This window comes from Syngnathoides biaculeatus, chromosome 4 (assembly GCF_019802595.1).
Source record: "Syngnathoides biaculeatus isolate LvHL_M chromosome 4, ASM1980259v1, whole genome shotgun sequence".
In the NCBI taxonomy this organism is placed as follows: domain Eukaryota; kingdom Metazoa; phylum Chordata; class Actinopteri; order Syngnathiformes; family Syngnathidae; genus Syngnathoides; species Syngnathoides biaculeatus.
Window position 1 is genome coordinate 20,879,122 of NC_084643.1, and position 23,193 is coordinate 20,902,314.

The window sequence follows — 23,193 nt, forward strand, 5'->3', positions numbered from 1 at the left end:
CAACACAAGAAATACATTCCGACAGCAATCACGCTGCCGTCATCTTCCGGCGGTATTATAGATTGCTCGAGAGTCACTGAAGGGAGCAAAGAGAACACAATCGTCTTTATTGCAAAGAACGCTATTAACGAAAATGTAATGTTTGACTTGTTGTGATACCTCATGCAATAAAATACAGTAATAACAAAAACACAATATTCTAATGCAAATATAAATGCAGTAACATTGTAATGTGCAGTAAATACATCACTATGCAACACTGTTAAAATGGGATTTATCAACGGTGGTTGTGATGGAACATTTTCATGTACTGTCAAACTCACGTATTTGCAGTTCATTATGCACAAATTCATCCCTTTGTTTGATATTTTTGCAGCTGAACGTTGGGATTTCACAGAGACAGTCAACTATTCACAATTGTGTGAAATGCCCTAAGAATGGCGTCAAGAAAGTAGGTTAAAGTGATACATCTCAACTGAGAAACATTCTTTGTTTATCGGGGTGGAGCAAAATTTCACCTGGGTTCTGAGTCCACTACAGAAAGTCTTTGTCGCAGGTGCATGTAAAATCGTACTTACAATCATCTGAAAGACATTTTGAAGAATTTGAGTGGTAAGGAGAGTTTGAATGATATTACAGTTTTGGATTCGTGGATTGTGATCATTTTATGGTTCAATCTCTTTCAAAGCAGAAATCATCATATTGTCTGTCACTGTTCAGCATTTTGATTGTTGTTTCAAATATAAGCAGCAAGCCTGCCAAAAGAAAGAAGACTCTTCTTTCACCAGAATAATGTTTCTTGCTTTTTCTAGTCTTTAGTAAACAGCAGTAGAACATGGCTTGCTGACCCCCCCCAAAAAAAAACTGAGAAAAAAAACGTTTTTTGGATGAAAAGAAACATGTCAGGCATAGCAGTAGCTTTGACGCTAACATTTTATCTTTATATATTGAGCTAAGAAACGTCCCATGAACAACACTGATTCACTGCTTGGCATAAGTGAGGCTTTTTTTACATGACATTCGCCATTCACTACTTGAACTGTGCCATTGGTTTTCAAGATCCTTACACACACTTTCATGTTTATAAGACTATATAGAAATGCTCTGTTGGAATGTCAGGTGCCTAAACTTGCCCAACTTCCAATCATTTGTCATTTCTCTCCAACATAATCGACGTGTCAAGCTGTGATCAAAAGCCTAATCTTTGACTTCTACTCAAAAGCTGTGCTGATCTGAAATTCAAAACAATGAAATGTTGCTCTCAGTTATTACAGTGGTTAAGCTGAATTTCAAAGACAAGGTAAGCAAGGACTTCTTCCACGCATTTCTGTTGAAAAATGTACTTTATGTTTACATACATCTGTGGTTGTCAAGGGTTGTATTCCAGTTGACAAATAGCAAAGTCCAGAGCATTGAGTGAGTTAATATAGAAAATTCTCAAACCTATTTTTAGGTGGGGCATCAATTACTGGTCTTTAATGGAAACAGAGAAGGAAAGTATTTATTCACCATTGTGTTTCCGCATGTGTGTCGTCAAACTGCACTTTTTGAAATAGCTTTTATCACAAAGTGAGCAAGTGAAGGGTTTTTCTCCCGTGTGCGTTCTCATGTGTGCAACTACATGTGCCCTTTGAGAGAATATCTTACCGCAAACTGTGCATTTGAAAGGTTTCTCTCCCGTGTGCGTTCGCATGTGCACATTTAAAGAGAACCTGTGAGCAAACATGTCGCCGCAAATTGAGCAGCAGAAAGGTTTTTCCCCCGTGTGTTTCCGCATATGTACACTCAAAGAGAACTTGTGAGCAAAAGCGTCGCCACAAATAGAGCAACAAAAAGGCTTCTCTCCCGTGTGCGTCCTCATGTGTTTGATCATATTTGGCTTCTGAGGAAATCTTTTGCCGCACACCGAGCAACAAAAGGGTTTTTCTCCCGTGTGCGTCTGCATGTGTGCATTTAAACTATGCTTATAAGAATAGCTCTCGCCGCAAACAGAGCATATGAAAGGTTTTTCTCCCGTGTGTGTCGATGTGTGTGCGGTTAAAGAGACCTTCTGAGTAAATTCATCACCACAAACTGAGCAACTAAAGGGCTTTTCTCCTGTGTGTGTTCTCGTGTGTTTTTTCAAATGTTCCTTTCGGGCGAATATTTTACTGCAAACTGAGCATGTAAAACTTTTTTTGCCTGTGCGACATTTCTTTTCAGTTGTGCCCTTTTCAGAGATTTCAAAGTGTCTGTCATCACCTCCACAGTCTGCGTTGCTCCTCAAAGATTCTTCTATGGCGTCACTGTCTGACACTGGAGCTAAGCGCGTGTCTGGTTGGGGTCCCCCATGGTGGTCTTCCCTTGGAATGCGAAGATGATGCTGTGATGACGCTGGCAATTCCTCCTCATCATCTTCAGTCTTCACGACAACGACGTTCAGTGGCAACCTGCTGACGTCGGCCTCATCCTCTTCTTCCTTAACGTGAGGGGACCGTGGAGCCACTTCTTGCTCGATGATGCAGGGAGACCGTGGTTCTGAGTCTGGAAGCAAGACAACTGCAATTTAGGGATATAGTGACTTAGTGACTACTAATAGCCCATCTGAAAGAACTTGTCCTTTTAGGACTATTGGATAATGTATTAATAAAACATTTTTCTGTTTTTCAAAGTGCCATCCATCAATAAACCTGCTTATAACCATATTCACTGTAGAGATTCATCAATAACCCTAACCATCCTGTGTAAAAACATGAATACTTAATAGTCATAAAAGAAAACACTGAGAGTGCAGGAGAGCATTCAAAAAGGGGGCTGTACCAAACTTTCGGGCTTTCACCGTGGAAAATCATGTTACTGTGAACTACTCTGTTTTTCTTCACAGGTACATTATGTTGGCTATGAACCTCACCTACTGTAAGGAAATTGAGTTGTTTTATTGACCACTATATGGCTCACTACAATTTCAAGAGGTAAAAAGAATTAATCATTGAAAGGTAACGGCATGACCGCTTGAGGCTTAAAAACAATGGGGGATGGAAAAGGAAAGTGCCCCGTTGTTGGAGAAACAGCATTATTATTCACAACATGGTGGAAAAGTCTCAAGGCCGGGGTCCCACTTCATTCCTTGAAAATATTATCCCTCTGTCTTCGGACCCCCAATCATTGTGGAGTGACATCACAGACTTGGTGAGCTCATTGACAAGAAGAACAGACAACCCACTGACAGCAAAACTTTTCAACTTCAAGCACAAAGACAAAGTGATCCGGCGAGCCAAGGAATGAAGGAGGAGTTTCTGGAAAATAGGAGGGTCTACACATCCATCCTGACTTGAACCCAGAGACCAAAAAAGAAAATTTTATATATATATATAATATATATATATATATATATATACCCATATACTTCTGTGGTTTATAATGTTAACATTGCTAGGGTGTGTGTGCAATGTAAAATAGGCAAGGAGGATATAAATATCCAACCTTAAATTGGCACTGACATGCATATATACATTTGGAAATAGATATTGTTTTGAAAACTACATATAATATTATTCACTTCAATGTCTATACAAAAAAATGAGCAGAGAGCGTGTCATTATTGCACAAAGTTGTGGAAGTTTCACTCGACATCCCAGCGGCAGCCATATAGCCTCCAACGTCATTTACGGATGTCACACTGGGTTAGTCGCCATTGAGAAGACGCTGTGCCACCTGCTATGGGAGACGAACAACAGAGATTTTTGGATTTTTCCGATGCTCCTTCAGGGACTGAAGCTCTTTTTGAAGAAGAGAACAGCTCAGAAGAAAGTGACGTGACCAGGGCCATATTAGCCTATCATTTCGAGCCATATTTAGATGATATGTGGATGACTTCTAACTAACAACAGACTCCCCGAAAGACGGAAGAGGAACCCGGTGAAATATTCAAAATAACAGGCCTCTAATTGTTCGATTTCCCAACTGTTTTACAAGTCTGTATGTAGCGTACTCAGGAGGACCCATGCTAGGCAAAGTAAGTATGTCAGGGGTGCCCAGACACCGATGGCCGGTGGGGGACGAGAGCTCCTTTCTACTCCCCCCCCGATCCACCTCCGCGTCGAGGATAACGCCGGCGAACAACAACAACGCCGGCCCTCGCACATCAACAAATTTAGCACACCTGACTTGAAATACTTTATGAAGTTATTATGACACAGATATTTTGTTACGTTCTGAGAGAAGGATTATGTCGTCAGACGCGGACGGAGCTTTTTATTCATCCTGCTGCTATCGAACAAGTTGTTCGAGTTTGGTGACGAGATGTAGTGAGCTATTTAGCTCATGTTACGCGCTACTAAACTCTCTTTGTACTTCTATTTTATAGTTTTGTGTTGTATTGTATTGTGTGTGTGATTAAATTAACTTAAACGCAGTACAAGTGCTTTGTTATATGTTGACGGTTTGACCAAGGGGATTTATTCAAAATTCACACGAAACATGTTATAAACTGTGAGACAAATTTGTCCCCCACAACTAGCATTTTTTTCTAATAGCTCTATATACACCTACCTGTCATTTAGAACCCACAAAGCTCTTGTCTTTTGTACCTGTGCAATCCATTTTTTCACAACGAACCTGGTGTTTTGGAAAAGTGTGAAGATTAAATCCATCCTCCCAAGTGTTCGAGCAAAATCTAACAATACTACAACGAGCCTGCATTTTGGACTTACATGTTGAAAAAAAAAAAAAAAGTAATTTTTCACTGGTACAATAGCCAACAATAGCAAATACAATAGCCAATACCCAACACCGCTACTGCAAAAAAAACGTTACTTCCTGGTTCTTCTCCAACACAAATGCCTCAAGAGGATTTTCATGGCGGGACAAGCCAAAATCCATACATGACAACATCATGACGTGTGGTGAAAAAACTGATGGGTCCATTGCGGCTGCCTTTTTTTTTTTTTTTTAAATTAAAAACACACTAAAAATCATGCTTTACGTGTTGGTAGCACTTTAAAATGTGACTTTTTGACAGTATATAATGACCACACATTAGAATGTGCGGCTTATAGGCAAACAATTTATCTGAAAACATCCTGTAAATATCAACTGGGAAGCGGTCCGGACCGAGAGATTTTTTTTTATTTGAATCAGTTGAGTCACTCTCAAACTGTGTTGATTTCCACAAAAGAATAGTTGATGCAATTCAACATCTTTCATAGGACATATTTTTACCTCAATGAGGCCACATAAAATTAATAAGGATATTTCATCAATGTTCCAGAAATATGAGGCTGTCGACGGTTATTTGTTAGATATGCTATGGAAATGCTCCTATTTGAGAGACTATTGGTATTTACCCATATCAAAGCTCATTGATTTGGATGTGCCTTATGATCCTAGGATTTGGGTGTAAACTTTTCATTTACAAAAATATTTGTCTCTGCTAGCCAGCGCTGGTGGGAGGAAAAAGATAATAGTTGTCAATTTCTTCTTCTTCTTTTCCTTGCTGCTTGTCCCGCAGCGTGTCATCTTTTACATCTAAGCCTATCTCGTGCATCTACCTCTCTGTCACCCACTGTCCCAAACAACATCCATCAACCTTTTCTTTGGTCTTCCTCTTGCTCTTTTGCCGGGAAGCTCCATTCTCAGCACCCTTCTACCAATATACTCACTCTCTCGCTTCTGGACATGTCCAAACCAGACAAAATTTTAAAAATAGTCAGACAAAAATATTTGTCAATTTGAAATATGAAATTGGGTCTCTGTGGCATACCGTTCTGGGGTAGCGACGGTTAATTTGTGTGTGTGTGTGTGGGGGGGGGGGGGTTATAAATGTTTTGTAATATTTTTCTTTTTCTTCGTTCTGTGTAGTCATTAAACATTATTTTTTCCTTAAAGGTTTGTTTTCCGTCTCGCTACAAAAAATAAGGTGACTAGTGGGATTAAAGAAACACGTGCACAGCCAAGAACTCACTTAATGTATTAATTGCTGACTGTGTCAAATGTTTAAACTTTAGATAGAAGTTTACTCAACGTAAACTGACCTTCGATTCGAGTTTTTGAGCGAACGTCTTGCAGTTGTCGTCGTTGTCCTTCGTTCTCCTCTCTCGCTCGACAAAGTTGCTCCTCATAGGACGCTATCGTTCTCTCAAAAAGTCCGAAGATTTCGTCGGCGGCCGCAATGAGTCGCTTCCTTACCAACGCCTTCAACATTTTGGTGTTTCTTGGCCCCTGTTTACGTGTCAGATTAAAGTGACGTTTACGCCAATTTCCGCCCTTTCTTCGAAGGCTGTGATTTTGCGCGTGCGTAGAAAAGGTCTATCTACGGAAACGCTAGAGAGACAAAACCCGTTTATATTTCGCGATGGTGACAACGTCAGAGGGGACAGTTCGTGCTTCTCCGGTACCCTCGCCCATCCCAGAAACAAGAATGTAAGGGCTAAATTGAATTTAGGTGCGAATGTGAGTTTAAGTACTTTTTTGTTTCTACAGTTTGAGACCTGCGATTGGCTGGCAATCAGTTCAGGGTGAATACCGAAAATCGCTAGGATAGGGTCCAGCACTCCCGCGACCTCCCTGAGGATAAGCGGCTAAGAAGACGGAAGGATGGATAAATAAACCCTTTACCACCATTAAGGTAAAAAATATCTTAGAAAGGGGAGGTCAGAAACACCACAGCCATGTTTCAGTTATAGGAGGTTCAAAAGGTCAACAACTTTTCAATTACCCTCCCTAACATTTTTTGTATATATATTAAGTTGTACAAGTTATTAAATCATTTACCTTAGTATGTTATTTTTACTTCATGAAAAAAAAATGTGATTTGACCGGGGTGTGTAAACTTTATATATCTGCTGTACATCTTTTGACAAATAGGACATTTTTTTTCCAAAACAAAGAATTATTTTTACATTATCTGTAAAGGTAAAAAATGTTATTATTTATGTGGAGCTTTCCATGTTTTTTAGCTTTCATGATAAATAAAGCATTGCCATTTGATCTTTCTTGAAGCAAAAAGGGGTGATTACATTTTTAAATTTGGATTCAAATTTTTGTATTTAAAAAAAAGATTTTATATTAAGGCCATGTTGCCAATAGTTACCTCGTGGCAGTATTAAAGATAAAAGAGGAGACGCAAAGAAGTCAGAATCTGTACTATATTGTCTTTATTGCAAGGATTATGACCAACACAAAGATGACATTCAAATTATAAAAATTCATGAAACAAGCAACAACACAAGAAGCTTAGACTAGACAAAGAAAATACAATGCTAAATGCAATAACATTTTCACGTCCAAGACAGAAAACTATCAATACAGGAACTGAGTAACTAAACATAAAAGACAACTCATGTATTAATTTTTAACTCGTTTTACATGAAATAACAATGGTGCAATGAGATACGAGTTTAAAGTATTCCGTGACCATGCTCGAACTTCAAAACATTTGCATTACAAATCATCTTTTCTCTATTGAAAACAAATGGAAATTCCATTAATCCATTTCAGCCTCCCCCTGAAAAAAATCAACAAAAATGTTATCATTCATTCATTCATTTTCCAGACTGCTTATATTGACACGAGGCGTGGACATCCTGTGGCCTATCCCAGCCAACACTGGGAAAGAGGCGGGGTACACCTTGAACTGGTCACCAGCCAATCGCAGGGCACATGTTGTACAAAGACGCATTTACACCAATGGAGACGTTACAATCATCAAACAAGCCCACCCTGCATGTTTATGGGATGTGGGAGGAAACTAGAGTACCCAGAGAAAACACACACAGGACCTCCACATTGATACTACTCGTTAGCCTGTCTATGGTGTTATCCATCCATCCATCAATCCATCCATTTACTGTGTCGGTTATCCTCACGAGGGTTACGGGAGTGCTGGAGCCCAACCCAGCTACCTTCAGGCAGGAGGCCGGGGTTCATTATAAATTAACATCAGCAGACTTAAGATATGCAGTTGTTTTAAATCTTCTTTTCCTTTCTGCTTGTCCCGTTAGGGGTCGCCACAGCGTGTCATCTCAGATGAACGCACATTTGTTTGGCACAGTTTTACGCTGGATGTCCTTCCTGACGCAATCCCTCTGCATTCTAGCCGGGGAAAGAAGCTTACAGCACCCGCTATTCCTAGGTGGTCTCCCATCCAGGTACTTACCAGGGCCAAACCCGCTTAACTTCCGAGATCTGAGAAGATCAGGCGTTCTCAGGGTAGCATGGCCGTAAGCATCAGTTGTTTTAAATCCCCAACATAAATCCAAAGATTTACGTTCATTTGTTATTTCATGTTAAATTTGATGGTCAACATTAACTGATACTGATAGTAAACAGCTTGAAGTCTGTTTTTGGGGAGAATTGACCCCTCCGTAGAAATTGCGTAGGCCGTGTCGCTGACCAATCAGAGGCCAGAGATGTGCCTAAACCACGCCCCTTGTTGTTGTCCGCCATAACCTCAGACAAAGTCGCATGGTTCAGTAGAGCTTTTGTTTGCGTTTTATCATGTATTTGGGTTCCTTAACAATAGATATGGTTAAGAGGTGTAGTCACGGACTTTGTAATAGTGACGACAGGTATCCTGATATTCTCGTTGGTGGAGTTCAATTCGTACCCTTTCCAAAACCGAAGACTGAGTACGAAAAATGTCTTCGATGGATCAAACTTTGTGGAAGATCGCATGATCAACTGAATCCATATAAAATCAACCGGAACAGATATGTTTGCACGAAGGTAAGCCCTATATTTGATTTTCAATACATGTCTCATATAAATGAATTAGCAGTTCTTCGCTTGCATAACATAGCTACGTGTGAATGATTGACACACTTGATCTGTGTTGAGCGATACTTTGCGAGGACCTGACTGCACAAACGTGTCTCTTTGTTGGCTGCTAGTGAGCTAAGCTAAACCGGACTAGCGAGTCCTAAAAGCCTTCGACGTGCACTGAGACACCAAGACTGAAGGAAGGATGTTTGAGGACACTAAAGTAGTGATTGTCATACTCGGTCGGGACTTACGTAGGTTCGGCACTAATTCAAGAATAATTATTGAGGGAAGCGCGTGACGTTACACAAAGAAAACGAGAGAAAAAACTCGTAAATCAAGCCTCGCCTTCTTCTTTTCCTTCATACGGCGGTTCACAAACGGCTATACAGATACACATACAGATTCTGCGCACAAGTGTGATATGTAACACGAAAATAGGAAACTGTCAATGACGAATTCGTCTTTGGGTTATAATATATTATATTATGTGGCTTCTCGGTCTTCCTCTGACTCTGGAAAGATCTCGCGCTAATATCAATGGTTTCTCCGTCGATATGCATGTAAATACCATTGAAATACCACTCGCTGAAATACTTGAAGTCCTGCTGTCTGCATTTCAACGATATTTCACTGTTAGCTAAGAATGCGAGTGAGAAATCAGCCGGTAAATCGGACAGTTTCGCTCTATTCTTGCTGCGCCGTTATTTTTGCTAATTGTTTGTCTGACGTCAGCGCACGTGGCGTGACGTCACTTCAGGAGGCGTGGTTAAGTGCCCTGTATGGAGGGGTCAATTGTATTCCCAGTAATTTTGGTGCCCACCAAAACAAAACAAAAAAAGAGACAAAAGGCTCGATATCAACTTTTAAAAAAGAATTATGATGAACTCATTTGTTATCATTCATCCCCCCCCCCAAAAAAGTACCTTTAGCGGTAGCAGGTCTTAAAAATGAACACTAAAGAAACAGGCTGGTCTCATATATCATTTTTTCCGCGGCTGTAGTTCAATTTTTTTTCGCCAGCACTAGGCAGTGAGCAAATTGGCAACACGCAGATGATGAAATCTGACAACAAAATCTAACGTCCACATACTGGAAACAGCCCAGCTTGTAAGGGGAGGTCGGTCAGCACGTCTGATATAGTGTTTTTAAGTCAACAGATGCGTCCTTGCTTGAGATAACTACCGCGTATTTTCCGTCAATTGACCCCTCCGTACAGGGCACTTAACCACGCCTCCTGAAGTGACATCACGCCACGTGCGCTGACGTAAGACAAACAGTAAAAATGGCAAATACAATACAATACATTCTGAACTGAGACAGACTCCATGCTTCTGATTTCATTCAAATCAACGATATATTATAGATTCTAAATACAATACATTCTTAACTGAGAGAGACGCCATGCTTCTGATTTCATTCAATCATTCACACGTAACGAAGAACGTCTCATTCATTTATACGAGACGTGTATTAAAAAATCTAATTTAGGGCATATCTTCGTGCAAACACAGTCTGGTTAACTTTCGGCCGCAAGCCAGCAAGAAATCAATGTTTGTGCAGTCCGATCATCGCTAAATATCGCTCAACAAAGAATAAGTGTGTCAATGGTTCACACGTAGCGGTGTTATGCTAGTGGAGAACGTCTCATTCATTTATACGAGACGTGTATTAAAAATCAAATTTAGGGCATATCTTCGTGCAAACACAGTCTGGTTAAGCTTCGGCCACGAGCCAGCAAGAAATCAATACATTTGTGCAGTCCGATCATCGCTAAATATCGCTCAACAAAAAATAAGTGTGTCAATCGTTCACACGCAGCAGTGTTTTGCTAGCGAAGAACTTCGAATTAATTTATACGAGACATCTATTGAAAATCAAATATAGGGCATACCTTCGTGCAAACATATGTGTTCCGGTTGATATTAGATGGCTTTAGTTGATGATGCGGTCTTCCACAAAGTTTGATCCATCGAAGGCATTTTTCGTACTGGGTCTTCGGTTTTGGAAAGGGTACGAATCGAATTCCACCAACTAGCCTTTCAGGATACCTGTCGTCACTATTACAAAGTCCGTGACTACACCTCTTAACCATATTTTTTGTTAAATAACCCAAATACGCGATAAAACGCTAACTAAACCTATACTGGAGCATGCAATGTTGTCTGAGAAAATGGCGGAAGCAAAAACGGGCTTTGGTTTATGCAGATCTCTGGCCTCTGATTGGTCAGTGACGCGGTTTGCGCAATATCCACGGAGGGGTCAATTTGGATTCCCTCTGCGGCAAACTATCAAACCCGGGAACCCTACCACAACACACACACACACACACACCTTCAGTGTACAACGCAGCCGCGGACAAGGACATGTCGTCTTGCTGTCAAACACAAAATTTTTGTCGGAAGATGACATCGTTGTTTGGGGGGAGGTGGGGGAACCCTTTGAAGTTGGACACTTTGACACAAAAACCACCTCGCTCTGCATCACGGGTCGACCAACTTCTTGACTTCCCGCCTTTTCTTCTTCGATGGTGTTTTGCGGTGGGGAAACCATCCGTGTCACACGGCGGACACAAAAGTTGACAAATCACATGGCGGCCATCTTGGTACGGTACGGCAGGGTCGAACAATATTGTTTTCTCCCAGATTCCGTAATTCCTTGAATATTTCAAATGTTCATTTAATAATTATTGCTTACGTAGGTTTAGTCCAAATGAAGAAGAGGAACTATTTTTCAGATAATCTAAGGGAAAAAAAGTACCCTTAATTCTATGTACATTGATGAACATAGAATTTGGAACTTGCAACTGGAACTTCTTCTCTTCTGCAAATGTGTTAAGTATTAGCCAAAACCATTTACATTTCAACAAGTAAGCTGATTAAAAAATACTCCATGTGTGGTTGAAATTCAGACATAGTTAACATGATAATTGAGGCACTTCCTCTTTACAAATATTAGAGCTTTTTCCCCACAGTGACTTTTAGCAGACAATGTTTAAAACAATGAAAAGGTCAGTGAAAGATTAAAGAAGGGTTGTTAAATATTTACAAAGATGAACAGTCTCCTCTTTATTGCAAGGATTGTGAACAACACAAAACATTTGACTGACAATTTATAAAACAATAGCAACAACAAATTAAAATACAGGAACCCAAATCAGACTACAAAATACTCAAGAAAACACTACAAACCAAAATATGATTTTTAACTATTATTTTAAGATGAATGAATCAATAGGTCAAATTAAAGTTCTCCTGAGTGGTACTCTTAATTTTCTCTCCAATCATCACACAAGTGATCATTTCTTAACAACTGCAGCAATCGTCAGTCATGTCCATGTTTTTGTGCCCAAACATCACGGGAACGCGTCTATTCTCCGTTATGTTTACGCATGTGTGCTGTCAAACTGGACCTCTTCAAAAAGCTTTCATCACAAAATGAGCAAGTGAAAGTTTTTTCATCCACATGCGCCTTCCTGTGTCTACACATAGCAGACTTGTGCGAAAAGGTTTTCCCACAAACTGAACATGTAAAAGGTTTTTCTCCTGTGTGTCTTCTCATGTGTGCAACCATATTTTCTTTTCGGGCAAAACGTTCACCGCACACTGAGCAAGTAAAAGGTTTTTCCCCTGTGTGCATGCGCATGTGTGCATTCAAACTGTGTCGATATGAGAGGCTTTCACCACAAATTGAACAAGTGAAAGGTTTTTCTCCTGTGTGCGTTGCTGTGTGTGCAATTAAAGAGACCTTGCGGGCAAATTTTTCACCACAAACCGAGCAACTAAAGGGTTTTTCCCCTGTATGTGTTCTCATATGTTTTGTCAAATCGGACTTATAAGAAAAGTTTTTATCACAAACAGCGCAAGTGAAAGGTTTTTCTCCTGTGTGTGTCGCTGTGTGTGCTATCAAAGTGGCCTTGTGAGCAAACTTTTCTTCACAAACTGAACAACTATGTGGTTTTTCTCCTGTATGCGTTCTCATGTGTTTATTCAAATAGTCTTTGATCAAATACACCTTGCCACAAACTGAGCAAGTGAAAGGATTTTCTGCCGTGTGCGCTACTTTGTGCACGATCAAAGCGATCTTTTCTGCAAACGTTTCACCACAAACAGAACAGCTGAAAGCTTTATCTCTGCTGTGTGTTTTCATGTGCCGAATCCTATCCGCCTCAGTAAAGCTTTCGCCACAAACAGAGCAAATAAAATTGTCCTGTTGTGTGTGTTGTCCCACATACTTTTCAGAGCAGTTCAAGTGTTTCTTGTCACCTGTGCAGCCTGTGCTGCTCCTCAAAAGTTCCTCCATGTCTTGGACATGTGACAGCGAAGCCGGGACCTTGTCTGCTGCCGGTGCTCCCCCACTTGGACGGTGATAATGAAGCTGTGACCACTCAGGTGTTTCGTCTTCTTCATATTCGCTCTTCACGACGACAATGTTCAGTGGCAACTGGCTGATGTCAACCTCCTCCTCCTTTTCCTCTTTCACGTGGACAAGCTCTGGATCCTCCACTTCCTCTTTGATATCAGATGGCTGCAGATGCAAACTGGAGCTCCCCGCCTGCAGCTGAGGGGGATGTCCCTCTTGGCCATCTGTAGGACACAAGCCACAGAAGCGGTTTAGTTGATATGCATGAATCAATTAACCGTTTTAGTAAGTTTAATCATTTCGAGACCTTCTTTTTTTTTTTCCAAATTTCAGCCTTTCAACAGTGAACATTTTCGTATTTCTGAAGTCCTTCATGAAAACACACAGCACATTGTTCATATACGGAACAACGTACCTGTATTGCATTCACTTGGATTACAAAAAAAAATCCCGTTTTTGTGAGTATGTTTTTATAACTTTGTTTTTTTTTAAATATTTTTTCAGCTTTTCTGAGTATTTTTTCCATTTTTCTCCCTATTTTTCCATTATTCCAGGGTATTTTTTCCCCCTGTTTTTCTGACAATTTTTTCCACCTTTTCTGATTAATTATTTTCATAGTTATCAAGATATATCAAACTCAGGTGAAAACCTGCAAACGACAAGTGACTCTTTGCAAACTCATTAAGGGCGCATTGCTGCTTGAGCAACTTCAACCTGCCCATGCAGTATTTTCATCAGTCTCCTGATCGTCTCTTGAGTCACTTGCCTCAATGCATTTGAAATGCACTATCTTGTATCCATGTAGCATGCTATATCCGTACAATCTGATTTTGAACAAGTATTGGCAACCTGAATGGACTTTCCTATTGAACGAACGTGAAGTCCGCAGGTGCCTGCCTAAAATTGACAATCTAATAGAAATACCATCTTTGTGACTCAAAGACAGGAGTACCTCCCAATGTCTCAACCACATATAAACTGTAAATAAAACTTGATCAAACTAAATAACCCGGTCATGTTGCTTACTATGAAGTCCAAAAAGAGTCACTTACAGTTCGCAGGTTCTCACAGAGTTCGATGTGTCCCGATATCTCAGAAAAACAAGTGGGGGGAAAATGGTCAATAAAATGGGATGGAAAAAAGTGACAGAAAAACAGAGAAAAATAATCAGCCAAAATCTCCCCTCATGTCCTGTCTAGGGCTCCGTAGTGTTGCAGATCAGAAAGGGCTGTCATCACCGCAGCAGTCCAGGAAGCTTACCTTACAGGCAAATTCAGACACAAGGTGGACATGCAGTTACATAGGATGCTATAATCTGCCAGACAGATTGCCAGCAGTTCTGAAACTCTTTCAGGTTCTTGCACTTTAAAGACATGGAGACAGATCAGTGGACACAAGGCGTCTTCTGTCTCAGATGTACGGTTTACAGGGCTGTTGGTTACCTTTCTTTCCCACATGCTTGGTGATGCCAAATGTCTTTCTGACATGCTCCAGTTCAGCATCCCGGATCTAGCGAGGACTGTATCTCTTGGAGGTGCCCTGACAGACTCTTTCCAGGACTTCAAAAAAAGTAAGTTTCTTTCGGCTTGTCCCTTTCGGGGTCGCCACAGCGTGTCATCTCAGATGAACACGTATGTTTGGCACAATTTTCAATTGAGATTTATTTTGGTGAGCTATGTAATGAGGTTGAGGAGCTTGCCGAGCACTGCAAAAATCAGTGTACAAACATGCTTTAAATTGCATTCTAAAATAAGATCAAGAAAAGAAAACGTAATGAGGGCATCCACAGATCACTCTTTAATCAGATGGCTGAGTGCTTCATAACTGACCTCAAGGGGCATTTTTCACAGAAGAGTTGTGAGATCATGCAAGGTGTCCAGTCTCGGAACCCAAAGAGTGAAACTTTCTTAAATGAGGAGCCTCTGGTTGCCTTTGCACAGAGTTTTGAATCAGACCTCTGTGACCTCAAACTTGAAGGTCACCAAACCAAGAGACTTCTTGTCATAAGTGTGAAAAGTGGATTAGTCTGTTAGGTTCCTCGGGTCAAGTCGCTTCTGAGCCAACGTACGAAGAATTTCAAGTGGACATAGGAGAGGAAGGACTGTTGGGTAGTGGTCCAAAGTCCTCTTTCCAATTAACGTAAATTGTCCTTTTTATTTTGGGAATCAATGTTCAAGGAGCTTGAATGGAGATGAGTGAAGAACAGAACGCAAACTCCTCGCGATATCTAAGCGAAAAGAGAGAGAGAGAGAGAGAGAGAGAGCTCTGTAGCAGGTCGAGCTGAGAAGTACCTCGACAGACGACAAGTTTTGGATCACTACTGATTTTCAGCGTGGAGACCAATTAATATATGACGTTGAGCATTTTGGTCTGTAAATAAGAATTCTTACAACATCTAACCGAACACTCCACAACACAAACACTGACCTTGGGAGTACAACACGACTGGAGGCGTCGACCTGTCGTCCAGTTGTCGGTAGCTACCTCTAGCTCGACAAGGTTTCTCGTCGAAAGACGCCATCGTTCTTTCAAACACTCCAGATGTCAACTAGAAGTTCGACTTTCTTTCACAACATCAACCTCACTCTTTGTCTCAAGTCGACTGCTCATCAGCTTCCGCCTTTTTCTTCTCTGGCGGTGTTGTAACGGCATCTAAAGAATCCATCAGGTCACACTGCGGCCATCTTGCGGCGGTATGCGGAAGCGTAGAAAGAAGAGCTACAAAGTGCTATGAACCCAATGACGTAGAATATTATCCATCCATTTTCTTCACCACTTATCACCAATAATGTTTCATTCTCCCAGCAGAGGGTGCCATCACTCCACTCCAGGCACAGGTGGGACTATTCAATGTAGCGCCTAAAATTATATTTGAAAATTGCCCTACATTAACACGTCACCCAATTTAAAAAGTAATTCAAAAAATGATTTACTATGGCATAAAATATCCCCTCCTTGAGCCGTCACCTTATCGTTGATGATCCTCGGGGCTAAGATGTTTGGGGCTTCATGCCCCTGATTGTCGGTGACCCTATCAGGAAAAAAAGGTTCTAAGTGAGGAACCAGACAAAGCATGGCTCCATAAACCCCTAAGACAAATAAAAAAATTGGATCTAGGTTTGCCTTGCCTGGACACAGGTCACCAGGGCCCCCCTCCGGAGCCAGGCTTAGAGGTGGGGCTCAAAGGTGAAAGCCAAGATATGCGATGGATGAGATTTGCCTGGAGTTTCTAACTGCTGTGGATGTTATAAGGCTGTCGTGGTTGACACGCCTGAGCAACATTGCATGAACATCGGGGATCGTGCCTCTGGATTGGTAGACTCGGGTGGTGGTCCCCCTTTTTAAGAAGGGGGACCAGAGGGTGTGCTCCAACTACAGGGGGATCATGCTCCTCAACCTCCCTGGTAAGGTCTTATCAGTGGTGCTAGAGAGGAGAAGTTGAATCTCAGATTCAGGAGGCGTGATGTGGTTTTCATCCTGACCGTGGAACAGTGGACCAGCAGGGTCTTTGAGGGTGCGTCATGATAAACCAGTCTATTTGTGTTCTGTGGACTTGGAGAAGGAGTTTGACCCTGTCCTTCACAGAGTCCTGGACACGTTTCTGCTGAGAGTTGGACTCCGCCAAGGCTGCCTTTTGTCACCAATTCTGTTGATAAATTTTATGGAAAGAATCTGTAGGTGCAGCCGAGCCGTAGAGGGGTCTGGTTGGGTGGTCTCAGTATTGTATCTCTGCTTTTTACAGATGATGTGGTTCTGTTGACTTCAAGCTCTGATCTCCAACGCTCACTGGAGCGGTTTGGAGCAGAGTGTGAAGTGGCTGGGATGAAAATCAGCTTCTCCAACCTCAGTCAGAAAAGGGAGGCATGCCCTCTTCAGGTCACTGATTAGATCTTGCCCCAAGTGAAGGAATTCAAGTATCTTGGGGTCTTGTTCACAAGTGAGGGAAAAATGGAACAGGAGATCGACTGGCGGATCAGTGCAGCATCTGCAGCATCAGTCTGTTGTGGTAAAGAAGGTGCTCAGTTGAAAGGTGAGGCTCTCAATTTACCGGTCGATCTAAGTTCTACCCTCACCTATGGTCACGAGTTGTGGATCATGAATGAAAGAACAAGATCCCAGATACAAGCACCCGAAATGAGTTTCCTCTGCAGGGTGTCCAGGTTCTCCCTTAGGGAGAGGGTGAGAAGCTCGGCCATCCGGGAGGGGCTCAGTGTCGAGCCGCTGCTCTTCCACATTGAGTGGAACCAGACGAGGTTGCTTGGGTATCTGATTCGGATGCCTCTCAGACCCCTACTGGTGAGATGTTCCAGTAACGTCCAGCTGGGGAGAGATTTCGGGGACAACCCAGAACACATTGGAGAGACGACATTGCTCGGCTGGCCTGGGAATGCCTCGACAGAGGCAGAGGTTTTATTCCTTTAAAAAAGCACATTTAATGTCTGTCATCATTATGAGCAGTTTAATTATTAATAATGTGATGGAATTTAGGAAACTGAAAAGTTTCAATTCAAATGTGTTTCTTATAAAAGAATAAAACTGGACTATTTATTTAACATTTTTAAATCATTAAATGCAAATGTTTGAACCTCAGTTCAACACAACTGAACTGTACTTAAAATGAACTGCATTGAGGAGAAAAAAAAGTTGAAGCCACTGTAGCATTGTAGACAGTCTGAACATTTAATTCACTGATTCTTTCATGTATTACTAGGAGCTTGTACCACATTGATAATTTCTCACCTCATATACAACATTTTTATGTGCATATTAGATCAGACAAAAAATTATTACAGAGAAACATTGATAAGCAGATACAAAGAAGTAGTAAACTGAAGTGTAATATTACTTGTAGCTATGCTAAGTAATAGAGTAATAATAATAATAAAGTCCCTAATGAGCACAACTAAATACAGTGTTTCCTAAATTAGACATTGTAGGGAAGAGTGTTGGTAACAAAATTGACAAATTTGAATAGCTAAAAGAAAAAAGTGTATGAACTAAGGCTTCAAAATGGTGAAAAAGCTGCAACGCTGTGGGTGTGTCCACTGAATGTGTGTAATCATGCCCCTGTTAACTGTCAAGATTAAGTCTAACGTCACTACTACAACCTGGAAAAAATGCACACTACTTGGTCTAGAATCTTTCTAACACCTACACATAACTACATGCTTGAGCTGTAAAATTATATCATTTCAAAGCCTCAATTAGCAACAAGATCCTGGATTGTCCCAAATTGTTGCGGGGCTTTTCCATACTGCTGCAATGAGGCGCTCTACAGTGGCCACATAAGTGTAGCCTAAATCTAATTGCTATCACACCAGATTTTTCCCCCTCTATCCTCCTCACTCTTCCACCTTTCTCTGCATGACATAAATCCATTCATGGCCAACAATGAGGCACACTAAAGCAACTTCACCAGCCCAAAGCTCTGGTCCACACGGTCACTGTCATGTCAGAATATTTTTTCCTGCCCTCCCTGCCAAACCGCTTCTCTCTGCATGTGCTGGGTGAACTCAAGGCCAACAACAAGGCACTCTACAGCGGCAATGCTAGTGGCTATCTGAAGGTAAGACACATTTTTGGGAATCATAGTGGGGATGGGGTAACTCATCACAGATGCCGATGTGCCTCACTGGGGCCCATTTTATCCACACCCCTCCCCCAAAAAGGAAACTGAAATGCTAAAAACACTTTGCTTTATCTCCACAATTCACTATTCAGTAGTTCAGCTTTTGCATGTTTTAAGCAATTATCTTCAAACTTGTATAACGTATTTAGAAACAAACTTAATTCACTTTTAACTCAAGTTTCAAATATATATGTACAGTATGTTATGTATATGTATATATAGCGTGCATGGAAAGTATTCAAACCCCCTTAAAAGTTTTACTGTTATAGTCATGCCATTTGCTAAAAGCATTTTGTTCCCCCCTCATTAAAGAACACATTGCATGTCCACAATACAACAAAGTGAAAATAACGGGGTCCAAATACTTTCTGTACCCACTGTATATATATTTTGAAGGATATTTTGGAAAGTTTTGTTGGACGCCCGCCAGTGGACATAGTTGCATTTTTAGCCTCTGCTCATTTTGCCTGATTCGCAAGCAAGCTCAGGCTAAAGAGGCCATTAAAAAAATAATAATTGTCAGCTTTATTATGCTTAATGGTTACCTATGGACGTTCATTCATTTCTCTAGTGGAGGAACATCTGTAGTCTTTTGTGTTCAGTGTTTGTATGACAACAGTATTATTATTGTGTAAAAGACCCAACAAACTTTACACATTGGTAATGTTCATTTGCGGTCTATATTTCTGTCTTATAAACTAAAATAGCCACCTAAAATAAAAAAGTGAAAAAAACTGCAGAAAAAAAAGAGTTGAATATCACCCCTCAATAAACGTATACTTCCATGCTCAAAATGTATCGTGAAAGACAAATAAATGTCCTGTATTATAAAAAGCAACTCATGAAATGTTATTCAGATTTATTCTATATCCATAGTGTTTTCATCAAAATGCGTTTGTGTACCCTGTTGAGGAAAACCTCTCCAAGAAAAAGAAAATACTTTTTAAGAATTGTAGATGAAAGACAAGTGTGTGAAAGTTAGCAAGTTTGTTGCCTCTTCTTCTCTGTCTGCTCTAGCAACAATTTTTCCAAAAAGCACACAGCAACGATTGTAGCCATGTTTGTGGTGCTCTTTGGAAAATCAGACTCATTCAACATCAACAGCAGGCAATGCTCACCCCTCAGCATCCAGACTGCAAATAACTGGCGCATGGACAAAGTCTATTCCAGCTGACGTTGGGTGAGAGAAGCTGGCTACATCCTGAGCTGGTCGTCAGCTAAATAGCATGGCAAATATAGACAAACAACCATTCACACCTACAGACAATTTAGTTTTCAATGAAGCATGTTGTTGGAATATGCAAACGTCAGATGCTGTAAAAAGGCTGGAGCCCACATTTGAACCCAGAAATCTCAGAACTGTCAGACAGACGCGCTACCTTGTGGATGACATTAAGTCTTAATGTGTTTCCAAGTCAATTAAGTAACAAAGGCTTCACAACAGCAAAATACAAAATAAGGAGAACTATTGAATTTGTTGACCTGGTCTGGAATGCTGATGATGACTCGAGTGTCAGTCACCAGTGGCAAAGATGTTCTTTTTTTGTAAAAATGTCCGCAATAGCATTTGAAATGTTTGACATGCCAAAAGTTAACACAATAAAATATGATAATCTAAAATTTCGACTGTTTTGTTTTTGCATAAGCACTGTCAAACTAGACTTTTTAAGATACATCTTACCACAAACTTTTCATGTCTGTCTTTTTTCCTGTATGTGTTTTCATGTGTGTTCTCATGTTTGCCCTTTGCGAGAATATTTGACCACAAACTGTGCAACTAAAAGGTTTTTCTCCCGTATGTTTACGCATGTGTACGCTCAAAGAGAACCTGTGAGCAAACCTATCGCCACAAACTGAGCAACGAAAAGGTTTTTCTCCAGTGTGCGTCCTCATGTGTTGAATCAGGTTTGGCTTTTGGGGAAATGTTTTACCACAAACTGAGCAACTAAATGGTTTTTCTCCTGTGTGTGTCCTCATATGGTGAATGAGGTTGGGCTTTTGGGTGAATTTTTTACCGCAAATAGAGCAGGTGAACGGTTTCTCTCCCGAGTGTGCTCTCATGTGTCTCACCATGTGCTGCTTTCGACCAAACGACTTACCGCAAACTAAGCAACTAAAAGGTTTTTCTCCTGTCTGTGTATCTTTCATCAGATGTTTCGGAGAAAATTCGTCACCATAAACAGAGAATTTAAAGGATTCTTTACATTCGCCTGTTTGAGAATCGATACTTAAATCTTCATCTGCATCTTCACTCTGTGACAGTGAAGCGAAAAGGTTGTCTGCTGATGGTCCCCCATGACCGTCTCCACTGTTGTGGTGGTGATGATACGACCAGTCGGGTGCTTCATCTTCGTCATCTTCACACTCTTCAGTGGTCGCTGTCAATGGCAACTGGCTAACATCAGCTTCCTCCTCTTCCTCTTTAATATGGGGGTGCTGAGAATCCTCTGAACTGGGGCTCCTGCCAGGTGACTCTTCTTGGCAATCAATCAGCTGCTGGAAGTCTGCAACATAAAAGCAAAAAGGAATTTGAATGCAGAGATGCCAACCCCTATCATCAACTCAGGAACATTTTTTATTTTGTCAGGAACATTTGCATCTCAGCCTAAACACATATACACACGCACGCAGGCACGCACACACACGCACACACACACACCATCAGATAGACTTTGAACAACACTATTTTGTTTATTTTTATTTTTATTTTTTAATAGTTTTGAGTGACAGAATATGAATAGCTTATCTTTAGTTTTGGTTTTCATGTGGCCCATATTGCTGTAAAGATTATTACTGACCTCAAAAAGACAGACCTCCAAACCAAAGGCCAAATGGCTGCCCAGACCAGCTGCAATGACTGTCTTAGTATGCGCAAATTGAAGAATACGCGCTGAAACTGGATGAGACATTCCCCTTTACAGGCAAAAATGTGTTCCAAAGCAAGTGGGTTCTTGGAGGGAAACGTGTGGACAGAAGAGAAGATCAACTACATCAAGCAGCACATTTAACACGAGTCATTTCAAACCAGTTAGAATTGTACGCAGATGTAAGATGGGGATCCGGATCTTTACTTTTTTGGCCAAAGACACTGGAAAACAAATCGAAACCAGTGGAAGTGAAAATTCTCATCGAGAATATTCTCCTAGCCATCATCAAGGAATGCTACTCTCCTGTTGGTTCAAAGTTTTTAAACTTTGTTTAACAAATAAAAACCTGTAAAGTGGCGAGTGCAATATGATTCGGGCCCTTTACTCTCAGTGCAGCAAACTCACTCCAGAAGTTCAGTGAGGAACTCTGAATGACCCAATGTTGACTGATGATGATAAATAGAATCCACCTGTCTGTAATCAAGTCTTTGTATGAATGCACCTGCTCTGTGATCGTCTCGGGGTTCTGTTTAAAGTGCAGAGAGCGTCACGAAGACCAAGGAACACACCAGGCAGGTCGGAGATACTGTTGTGGAGAAGTTTAAACCCGAATTTGGATACAAAAAGATTTCCCAAGCTTTAAACATCTCAAGCAGCACTGTGCAAGCAATTGTATAGAAATGGAAGGAGTATCAGACCAATGCAAATCTACCAAGACCCTCTAAACTTTCACCTCGAACAAGGAGAAGACTGATCAGAGATGCAGCCAAGAGGCCCATGATCACTCTGGATAAACTGCAGAGCTCTACAGCTGAGGTGCGAGAGTCTGTCGATCGGACATGAGCCGTACACTGCACAAATATGCTCTTGATCGAAGAGTGGCAAGAAGAAAGCCATTTCTCAAAGATATCCATAAAAAGTCTCGTTTAAAGTTTGCCTCAAGCCACATGGGAGACACACCAAACATTTGGAAGAAGGTGCTCTGGTCACATGAAACCAAAGTCAAACTTTTTGGCCACAATGCAAAACGATATGTTTGGTGTAAAAGCAACACAGCTCATCACCCTGAACACACCATCCCACTGTCAAACATCGTGGTGGCATCCCCATGGATTGGGCCGGCTTTTCTTCAGCAGGGACAGGGAAGATGGTTAAAATTGATGGGAAGATGAATGGAGCCAAATACAGGACCATTCTGGACAAAAACCTGTTGGAGCAAAAGACCTGAGACTGGGACAGAGATTTATCTTCCAAAAGGACAATGATCCAAAACATAAAGCCAAATCTCCAATGGAATGGCTCACAAATAAACGTATCCAGGGGTTAGAATGGCCAAGTCAAAGTCCAAACCTCAATCCAATGGAGAATCTGTGGGAAGAGCTGAAAACTGCTGTTCATAAACGGTCTCCATCAAACCTCACTGACCTCGAGCTGTTTTTCAAGGAAGAATGGGCAAGAACTTCAGTCTCTCAATGTGCAAAACTGATAGAGACATACCCCAAGCGACTTGTAGCTGTAATAGACACTTTTCATTGACGTCATGCCGACCATGTGTTTTTGTTTACAACACCATTTTAGACGGCAAGATCGTGTCTACAT

General features: G+C 41.1%; 2 protein-coding genes, 1 long non-coding RNA gene and 1 pseudogene across 5 annotated transcripts in view; 1 reads left to right on the forward strand and 3 right to left on the reverse strand.

The window, feature by feature from the left end:
- Positions 1-92: 92 nt before the first annotated feature.
- LOC133499803 (zinc finger protein OZF-like) lies at positions 93-6,315 on the reverse strand. 2 transcript variants are annotated; one of them, XM_061818151.1, is made up of 3 exons: positions 6,012-6,315; positions 2,242-2,538; positions 93-755 (listed from the first exon to the last, which is right to left on the reverse strand). In XM_061818151.1, the coding sequence occupies exons 1-3, from the start codon at positions 6,178-6,180 to the stop codon at positions 673-675; spliced, it is 549 nt and encodes a 182-aa protein (XP_061674135.1). In that variant the 5' UTR covers positions 6,181-6,315; the 3' UTR covers positions 93-672. The 2 variants fall into 2 exon arrangements, with proteins under 2 accessions (XP_061674135.1, XP_061674134.1); XM_061818150.1 differs by having other exon boundaries at positions 93-2,538.
- LOC133499812 (uncharacterized) lies at positions 6,293-13,113 on the forward strand. The gene is made up of 4 exons (XR_009794749.1): positions 6,293-6,399; positions 6,460-6,604; positions 7,980-8,126; positions 12,978-13,113. It is a non-coding gene; the product is annotated as an uncharacterized LOC133499812 (long non-coding RNA).
- LOC133500094 (5S ribosomal RNA) lies at positions 8,086-8,204 on the reverse strand (annotated as a pseudogene).
- The window catches only part of LOC133499801 (gastrula zinc finger protein XlCGF52.1-like), an 18,621-nt gene continuing 7,201 nt past the window's right edge, over positions 11,774-23,193 (reverse strand). The window contains exons 1-2 of one of the 2 annotated variants that reach the window (XM_061818148.1): positions 15,526-15,941; positions 11,774-13,322 (exon numbers count right to left, since the gene is read on the reverse strand). In XM_061818148.1, the coding sequence (XP_061674132.1) occupies positions 12,106-13,322; positions 15,526-15,619 (1,311 nt within the window). In that variant the 5' untranslated portion in view covers positions 15,620-15,941 and the 3' untranslated portion in view covers positions 11,774-12,105. Of the gene's footprint in view, positions 13,323-14,872; positions 15,326-15,525; positions 21,232-23,193 lie in introns of those variants that run through there. The other variant, XM_061818149.1, reaches the window with a different exon arrangement.

Coding starts and splice junctions, on each gene's coding strand:
- LOC133499803 (XM_061818150.1), bottom strand. CDS start 6,180: ATGTTGAAGGCGTTGGTAAGGAAGCGACTCATTGCGGCCGCCGACGAA. Junction 2,539..6,011: donor CTCAAAAACTCGAATCGAAG/GTCAGTTTACGT, acceptor CCTAAATTGCAG/TTGTCTTGCTTCCAGACTCA.